The sequence below is a fragment of the Capsicum annuum genome, unplaced genomic scaffold (genome assembly GCF_002878395.1).
Source record: "Capsicum annuum cultivar UCD-10X-F1 unplaced genomic scaffold, UCD10Xv1.1 ctg78299, whole genome shotgun sequence".
Taxonomy (NCBI): Eukaryota; Viridiplantae; Streptophyta; class Magnoliopsida; order Solanales; family Solanaceae; genus Capsicum; species Capsicum annuum.
In genome coordinates, this window is record NW_025888777.1 from 14,418 (window position 1) to 24,412 (window position 9,995).

The following is a 9,995-nucleotide window of genomic DNA, read 5'->3' on the forward strand; positions in this document are numbered from 1 at the left end:
ATAAATATATTTATCCACTTTCTTATTGTTGTTCTCTCTTCATCTTTACTTGTCTTACATATTAAAATCAATTGTCTAATTTTGCTTGTTCAGTTTGAAAATTAGGAGATAATTTATTATTCTGTATCCACTTTACCATTGCTATTAAGTGTTATTCATTTCCCACCATTTAGATAATTTATAATTAATAAAATTCCTCTTTATGTTCTTAAATTCCATGTTAAGTTAAACCAGACAAACAGATTGAGACGGAAGGAATAACATGACATAACATGGAAGATATACCAGATCCACACAAAACATAACTGTTATAGAGAGATTGTTATATAGGATGGCAGTTAGATAGAGGTCTGCCGGCAGAAGTTGCCATTAACAATTACACTTATAATCTTAATCCAACTGTAGAATTCAGTACAAAATTAGGCTTTGGTGATGTTTCAGCAACCAAGATATAGAACACCCCCATCACACCATCATGCCTTTTGGCACTGCTATTATTTACAACTAAAGTAACCATCTCTCCTTCCCTAAGCTTGATAGAGCCAGGTTTTTAGGATAACAAGTAGACATCCCTACGACGTAACCAGCTTCATTTACCGGACTTTCCTTTACCACAGATCGGCTTAGAAGAGCATATGACACGCTCATCCTAGTTCAATTCTAACGAAAACAATCAATACCACAATGCGGACAAGAAAGTAGAGAGAAATCAGAGGAACATAACATGATAAGTAGCTCAGAGTACCTCTCCGTGGAGGGTTGAACGCATCCCTCCTCTATGATGGTGAGCAACACCATAGGTGATGACATCTCCATCAATAGGAAAAGGTACGGTTATATTTCTTGCATGAGTACAACCGCCAACATTTTCATCTGCAGAACATGGCTCTACTGCATATTCAATCTGATATCAGGAAGTTGCATGAGTTGTTAGCCATACAGAATCAGGTAGCAAAGAGCCAACACAGAATTGATCTATGAACAAAAATTATCTCACTCATCCACATGAAAGTCTTGTGTTCATGACAATATCAATATAAGATCTTTGTTGTTCAGACTTTCCAAAAATGATATTACACTACTTCCGGAGAATGTTCAGCTAATGGCTTTTTTAGTCTGAGCAACACTGATTATGCCAAAGGTATCATAAATTTAGATAAACTAAAAAGTAACACATTATGGAAAAGGAAACTGCTCTCACCTGGCATTGATGTTTTACCAATGCTGTCTCGGTTTCCAGGCTTTCTCCTCCATGGATCTGTGACATCGAAAATATAAACCTTGAGAGGCACAACGGAGGCCGCATCCCAATCAACATACTCACAGAGTACTTCATGTAGTAGGCTTTCTTCGGACCTTTGAACCCTTCTCTCAGCCTGCATCTGGTTTTGTTAGGGCTGCATTTCAAGCCTCCGAAGTAATCTGGTCCTATATCTCGACCATTCTCATCCTTTGCGACGTTATAAAGATGACACCTGCACTCAGTGCATCCAAATCTATCTTCAACCCCACGCGTATCAATGGCATGCAATTGATCATCCATCCCTCTTGGTATCCTTCAGGTACGTCCACTGGATTACTAATTTCAATTCCATAAGGCTCAGGAATATAAGTTGCTGTTTTACGTGTTTCAGATCCAAGCCTAAAATGCTGCATAAGAACCCCATCACACAAGCCTGAGTTTCCATTAGCGATTATCTCCGATAGGTTATCTCTTCGTTGATTATATCTTACAACAATCCAGTGGTGAAGATAATTATGAGACAAGGGTACAGGGTCCCCTGCCTCATCCACTACTACAGAATGAAAATCTTTAACAGCAATATGGCCTATAGGGAAATCAATGTTGTAGTAGAAGTTGTTAGCAACTGATCCAGGCTTCAGCACAAATTTAGGTGAATGGAAAAACAGCAGATTTCACCCTGCCTACAGTTGATGACTGAGTTTGTGAATTTCCATCAATTGGAAGAGTACTGTTAGTGATAGCAAATGGTAATTTGAACAGCCTGACATCTGGTAAACATAGACAAGCAAGCCAAAAAATACTCTTAGCTCGGTGCACAAAGCAAACTAAGCATGGTCAGGAGAAAGGTCAAAACCATAACCGCATACTAGCTAATAAACATAGATTATTTAACATGAAAGGAGTACAAATCAAGAATTTAGCACTTAAATAAACGAGAGGAAGATATCTACTCACAGAGCCACCTGATATGACTTTTCGAGCAAAGATTTAAAATAGAGCTACCTGATATGACGTTTGGAGCAATGATTTACTCTTTTTCCACCGTAAAAGAGTAAAAACTCAAAATGTGAAAAATCAATCACTGGGTTTACATATATATATGGGAGGAACATAAATTAGAAATAAATAAATAAATAATAAACATCAGAAAAATAAGTCAAATTTATTATAAACAAATGTAATCTGATTTTGCATTGATTTTAGGTACGATTATACTGTAACCAATCTTTATGGACAAGTTCACACAGCCAAGACAAGTATAACCTGTTAATTCTTTATGGCCAAGTTCACACCCAAGACTGATGAGTCGAAGTAGGTTACATATTTTTGGCCAAGTCCTGACTACTTTTGTTGATCGTATACTTGCTTTCACACTATCTATAGATGATTTTGAATAAACACTAAGGCTAGTTTTTTTAAAAAAAATAAAGAAAGAAAGAAAGAAAGAAAGAAAGAAAACTTTAAAAGAAATGTCTTAGCATGATATTATAATTTATATCGAACACCTAATCCAAGCTCTTACCAGGTGCTACTATCTTCAAAGTCAAATCAAATAAATCTTCTTGAGATAGAATAATTTTTGTTTGATACTTCTTAAATAAGATTTTCACCTTAACTTTTTTTAATAATTTCAGTCCCAATTTATAAAATCCAATTTTTATCAACCCAAAAGATAGTTGAAAAATTACCGCTAGCGTTATAGCTATACAAATGTACAAATAAATACACTAAAATATACAGAATTATTCCATCTATTACACATTAGTTTTCCACCTTATTATATATGTTTGTCCCAAATTATTTGTTAATTTAAAAAATAGATAGAATTCGTTACATTTTTCACAGTCACTCTAGCAATTAAGTCTTTTCCAAAGTGTAACATTTTTCTCTTTTTTTGTAAAGACCAAAAAAAGTTTCTAAAGGGTAAAATAACCCTTTTTATTTATGATTTTTTAAAAGATGTGTAATAGAGAAACTCGACAACTAATATGGAATAAAGGGAGTACTACCTCCATAGTAAAAGCAACTGTTTCAATTCACTAATTCAATTTATAAAATCAAGAAATTCTATTATATTTTATCCTTTCTACCCTCAATATTAAGATACTATAGCAATAGTCAAATTTAGAGTTCTAAGACATCATTAATAAGATCCGAATAGTAATACGAAAGATCGCATCCACAAATGACAAATATTTTATAGAGAAATATTGTTATATAAAGATAACTGTTACACAAAGGTCTGCCAGCACAAGTTGCCAATAACAATTACACTTATAATCTTAACCCAACTGTAGAATTCAGGACAAATTCAGGCTTTGGTGATGTTTCAGCAACCAAGATATAGAACACCCCCATCACTCCACCAATCCTTTTGACACTGCTATAATTTGCCACAAAAGTAACCATCTCTCCTTTCCTAATCTTGATAGAGCCAGGTTTAGGATAACAAGTAGTCATCCCTACGACGTAACCAGCTTCATTTCCAGGACTCCTTCCTTTCCCATAGATCGGCTTAGAACAGCATATGATGAGCCCATCCTAGTTCAAGTATTACGCAAACAATCAATACAACCATGTTAACTAGAACGTAGACAAGATAAGTAGCTCAAAGTACCTCTCCATGGAGGGTTGAACGAATTGATCCTCTATGTTGGTGAGCAACACCATAGATGACATCTCCGTCAACAGGAAAAGGAACAGTAATATTTCTTGCATGAGTACATCCGCGAACACTTTCATCTGCAGAACATGATTCCACTTGATATTCAATCTGAAATCAGGGAATAGCCTGAGCTGTTAGAGAAATAGAAACAGGAAGTACACAGCTAAAATCGAATTGATGAGTGAGAAATATATGATTGGTCCATGAGAAAGTCTTGTGTACAAATAGGTGTGCATAGAACATGAACAATATCTATTTAAGGCCTAATGTTGTGGCACTCCTGTCAGATTCTCAAAAATTGAACTCCTGGAGAATCTATAGCAAGGCAATGGTAACATAAATTAGATAAGGGTAAGAAATAACACTTCATAGGAAAGGAAACTGCACAAACCTGGCACTGATGTTTTTCCACAGCTGTCGGGTTTTCAGGCCTTTTCCATGAATCTGTGACATCGAAAATATAGACCTTGAGCGGCACAATGGAGGCCGCATCCCAATCAACATACTTCACAGTGTACTTAAGGTAATAGGCTTTCTTCGGACCTTTGAACCCTTCTTTCAAACTGCATCTAGTTTTATCACGACAACATTTCAAGCCTCCAAAGTAATCTGGTTCTATATCTCTACCAGTCTCATCCTTTGTGATGTTATAAAGATGACATCTGCACTCAATGCATCCAAATCTATCTTCAGTCCCTCGCTTATCAATGGCATGTAAGTTGATCAACCATCCCTCTTGGTATCCTTCAGGTACGTCCGCTGGATTACCAATTTCGATTGCGTAAGGGTCAGGAATATATGTTGATGTTTTACGCGTTTCAGATCCAAGCGCAAAATGCTGGATAAGAACCCCATCATCACACATGCCTGAGTTGCCATTAGCGATAATCTCCGATAGGTTATCTTTTCGTTGATTATATCTTACAACAACCCAATGGTGAAGATAAACTTGAGATAAGGGTACAGAATGCCCTGCCTCATCAACAACTTCGGCGTAAAAATCTTTTACAGCAATATGGCCTTTAGGTAAATCAATGTTGTAGTAAAGTTGTTAGCAACTGATCCAGGCTTCAGCACGAATTTTGGTGAATGAAAAACAGCAGATTTTATCCTGCCTGCTGTTGATGTTTCAGTTTGTGAATTTCCATCAATTGGTACTAGCAGTAAGAGTACTGCTAGTGAAAGCAAATGGTAAACAGTACAGCCTAACATCTGATAAACATAGATTAGCAAACATAAAAAAGTAGGTTAAACCATGCACCAAGAGGAAAAAAATATATGAGTAGACAGATCGTTACCTGATATAGCTCTTGAAGCAAAGATTTGATCACTTTTTTCACTTTAAAAGAGTAAAAACTCAGAATGTGAAAAATCAATAACTGAGGTAACATATATATAGGAGAATCAAAAATTAGAAACAAATAAAAAGGTAAAATATAATTAACATAGGGTAAATAAGTTGATTTATTATGAACATATGAAATCTGATTTTAGATCAATTTTAAGTGTGATTATACTATAGCAGTCAATTCGTTGTGAACAAGTTCACAAACGCAAGACTGATGAGTCAAAGTAGGTTTGGTCAAGGTCTTGACTTCATGACTTGCTCATATATCTGCTTTTAAACTAGTTGCTTTCACACTATCTATAGATGATTTGGAATAAATAAACTTGTTTGTAATAAGTTTTATTTTTTATAAGCGAATTCACTGGGCGGAGTTATTAGGGCTAATTTTTGTTTAAAAAAAATTAATCAAAGACAACTTAAAAGGAAATGCCTTGACATAATGCTATATTGAGCACCCAATCCAAACTCTCAAAAAAGTGCTATGATCTTCGAGTTCGACGTCCAAAGCAAATAAACACTTGTAAAAGTGGAAACACAAATATTTACATTTGACTTTGGAATCTGAGGAGGGTAAAGTATATGTAGTTGATGCTATTACTTCAGATGAAATAGAGAGGTTGTTTCTGATAAACCCTGACACCGCATAAATAATAATACGGTGATAATCTATTATTTTCATAAAATCTCTTTTAATACTTTAATAGCGATCGAAACGAAAAAAATATACTTCATTAAAACATATTATTGTGCACGTAAACAAGGTTGTCTACAATTGAGGAAAAAAGGTTAGATTAGTATCCTTGAAGTAATTCTCCACGAGGAGTTGCATCAGATAACGTTAAGTAGGAAAGTTTAACAAATTAAACAAATAACATATAAGTTTAAACGGATGACCATAAATATATCTCTGAACGATGAAAAATGGTATATATATATTCCTCGTTATACTTTTTGTCTTGCCATTAATAATTTGGACTGTATATACTCCTCACCTTAACGATAGGACACGTGTCAAGATATTATTCGTTGACCTTTTTTTAAAATTTTATTTATGTTAAATAATTAAATTAACCCAAATTAAATCGCACGACCCGACCCGTCCCATGGAATGTTCCGGAGACCCAATAAAAAAACATGCGTCTCCCTCTTTCTTCCTCTCTCTCTTTGATTCAGTGTATGTCCATCTCTGGAGATGGTTATTCTATTACCTGTACTGAATTGTCTGTGACTCTGCGGTATTGTTCTTTTGCCCTTTATAACTTTTTTTTGAAACAACGAAGATGTTTGGGTAGAGAGGAACATCAGGGTGCATGTTTGGGCTCTTTCCATTCTTTTAATATGATTCAGGTATTCATCTTCAGAATTAATGGTTGATTTCCAATACTGCTGGGATCCCATATTTGCTTAACAGCTCAAGTAGCTAGAGCATAATATTCCATGGGAGCATAATTTCCAATCACTGAGACAGAGGGAAAAGAAAGTGAGAGACAAACGCGTGGTTTTTTGTTTGGGTCTTCTGAACATTCCATGGTACGGGTGGTGCAGCAGGTCGGGCAATTGATCAGATTGTGGGATTTAATTTGGGTTAATTTAATTAATTGGATAAATGAAACTTAAAAAAAATGTCAAGGAATAATATCTTGATAGTATCCTTTCATTAAGGTAAGGGGTATCTACAACTCAAATCATTAACCACGAGAATGTATATGTACCAATTTTTATAGTTCGAGGTATATTTGTATTATTTTCGTTTTACAAAAATAAATTGATTAAACAAAGCATATACTTAAATTTATATTTTAAAAATATAATTAATAAAGTTCTATTAACAAATAAATCCTTTATAAATATGTTTTTAATCAACTATTTTGAAACGTGGAAAGAATTAAAATGGAGAAAGTAATATGACATAACATGAGATGTTGCATCCAAAAAAAAAATATGATTATTATAGAGAGATATTATTATAGTATAAAATAACTGTTACATAAAGGTCAAACACTTAAATCTCATACTCCATCAAAAGAATTCAGAACAAAATTAGGCTTTGGTAATGATTCAGCAACCAAGATATAAAACACCCCCATCACTCCAGAATGCCTTTTAGCATTGCTATAATTTACAATTAAAGTAACCATCTCCCCATCTCTGATCGAGACAGAACCAGGTTTAGGATAACAAGTAGACATCCCAACAACATAACCAGCTTCATTTCCTGGACTTTTTCCTTTGCCATAGATCGGCTTAGAAGAGCATAAGACGCGCCCATCCTAGTTCAATTAAAACGAAAACAATCAATACAATTAGGTAACTAAAAAGTAGACAAACATAAGAAGGAACATAAGGTAACAAGTAACTCGGTGTACCTCTCCGTAAAGGGCTGAACGAATTGCTCCTCTATGTTGGTGAGCAACTCCATATATGACATCCCCGCCATTGGGAAAGGGCACACTTAAATGTCTTACATGAGTACAACCGCGAACATTTTCATTTGCAGAACATGGCTCCACTTCGTATTCAAGCTGCATTTAGGATTGCCTGAAGTGTTAGCCAGGCAGAACAAGGTAACAAAGAGCTAAAATAAATTGCTCTATGAAAAAAAGATATATATATCTTTTGCTCGCGGCATTGTCCTGTATTAAGGCCTATGTTGCCTGGACACACCATATATGTCATTGCACTCGGGGTCAGATTCTCCAAAACTGCACAACTACTAGAGACACTAACATCTAGCAAGGACATGTATAGTCCAAGGCACATAGATTAACTCAAGGATAACATAAATTTAGATAGATTAAGAAACAATACAGCATATAGTAGAGGAAATCTACACACACCTGACACGGATGTTTTGCCACAGCCGTTGGGTTTACAGGCTTTTTCCATCCATCTGTGACATCAAATATATAAACTCTAACAGGCACAATGGAGGTCGCGTCCCAATCAACGTACTTCACAGTGTACCTCAGGTAGAAAGTTCTCTTAGGACCCCTGAATCCTCTTCTCAACCTGCATCTAGATTTATCAGGGCAACATGACAAGCCTCCAAAGTAATCTGGTTTTATATCTCTACCATTCTCATCCTTTGTGATGTTATAAAGATGACACCTGCACTCAATACATCCAAATCTATCTTCAACCCCACGCGTATCAATGGCATGTAAATTGATCAACCACCTCTCCTGGTATCCTTCAGGCACGTCCGCTGGATCACCTACTACAATAGCATAAGGGTCAGGAGTATATGTTGCTGTTTTTCGCGTCTCAGATCCAAGACCAAAATGCTGAACAAAAAGCCCATCACACATTCCTGAGTTGCCATGAACAACCATATCTGATAGGTTACTTTTTCGTTGATTATATCTTACTACAATCCAATGGTGAAGGTATACTTCATGTAAGGGTACAGAATGCCCTGCCTCATCAACAACTTCAGCATAAAAATCTTTTACAGCAATATGGCCTTTGGGAAAATCAATGTTGTAGTAAAATTTGTTAGATACTAATCCAGGTGTCAGCACAAAGTTTGGCGAATGAAAAACAGCAGATTTCATCCTGCCCGCTGTCGATGAATGAGCTTGTGAATTTCCATCAATCGGTACTAGCAGTAAGAGTACTGCTAGTGAAAGCAAATGGTAACTTGAACAGCCTGACATCTGATAAACATAGATTAGCAATTAGATAAACAAATTCAATCTCAATTTATAAAACTCTCTTCTTGTCAGCCTGAAAGCACATTGAAAAAGAATCACCAGCAACGTAGCCACACAATATACAAATAAAGACATTATTACAATATAAAGAGCTAAAGAGAAAGAACAAAGCTAAGAGTACCTTCAAAGTGCAGTGAAGAGTTCAGAAAAAGCTGGTAATTAGTGGATATTGAAGAACTTGATGCAGTTGTTTCACAAATTTTCACTATTTATAGGCATTAATAACGTTTGAACTTGGTGTATATTGATTATTCAACGCTAATTCCTAAAATTCTCATAAATTCCTATCCGTCCCATTTTACTCTTCCCAAATTGGGATGATACAACTATTAAGAAAAATAATAAATAACATGGCTAGTTTACCATAGTACCCCTATTAAATGATGTTTACATTTTAATTTAAAGAAAAAGTAATTAATGCAAAGCGTAAAATATGAAAAAAAAAAAAAATTGTCTTTTCTCGATAAGTAAAAACTTGACGAGTAAATGGGACACCATATTAGAAAATTTGGAACGGGTAAAATGGGACGGAAGGAGTAGTATATTATACATTGTATTGATATTCTAAATAAATTCTAAATTCTCAATTATCAGAGATATATTCCCTCCGTCCTATTTTACTTATTTTAAATTTTCTAATTTAATTTCTCATTTTACTTGTCATTTCAAGAATAGACAATTTTTTTTTCATGTTTACCCTTTGCATTAATTATTTTTTCTTCAAATTAAAAAGTAAACATCATTTAATAGGAATATTACGGTAAATTAGCCATGTGTTTTTTGATAAACTGTGAAGAATTACCATTAACAATAAAAAAAATTACACCTATAGAGCACTTTAGGAGGAAGTCATCAGTACTATCTTCCCTAAACCTTAACCAAAGACATCAATCTAGTTACAAAACTTTTAAAGTAAATATCTATATCTCCCAACTTTCCTAATGTGTTTCAAGTATTCCATTTTTCCAACTATCTTCTTCTTAATCTATGTCATAGCACTCTCTGTATGTACAACTATCTCTC

At 34.8% G+C, this 9,995-nt stretch overlaps 1 protein-coding gene and 1 pseudogene across 1 annotated transcript; both read right to left on the reverse strand.

Moving 5' to 3' along the window:
• Nucleotides 1–589: 589 nt before the first annotated feature.
• On the reverse strand, nt 590–2,110 carry LOC124894916 (annotated as a pseudogene).
• Nucleotides 2,111–3,481: 1,371 nt separating this feature from the next.
• On the reverse strand, nt 3,482–9,198 carry LOC107868654. Its single transcript, XM_016715328.2, is given in 9 exon segments — nt 3,482–3,787; nt 3,864–4,019; nt 4,303–4,961; nt 4,964–5,123; nt 5,210–5,395; nt 7,275–7,529; nt 7,626–7,781; nt 8,097–8,915; nt 9,094–9,198. Coding segments are annotated over 8 exon segments (2,658 nt in total). The 5' UTR covers nt 9,094–9,198; the 3' UTR covers nt 3,482–3,520.
• Nucleotides 9,199–9,995: the final 797 nt, after the last annotated feature.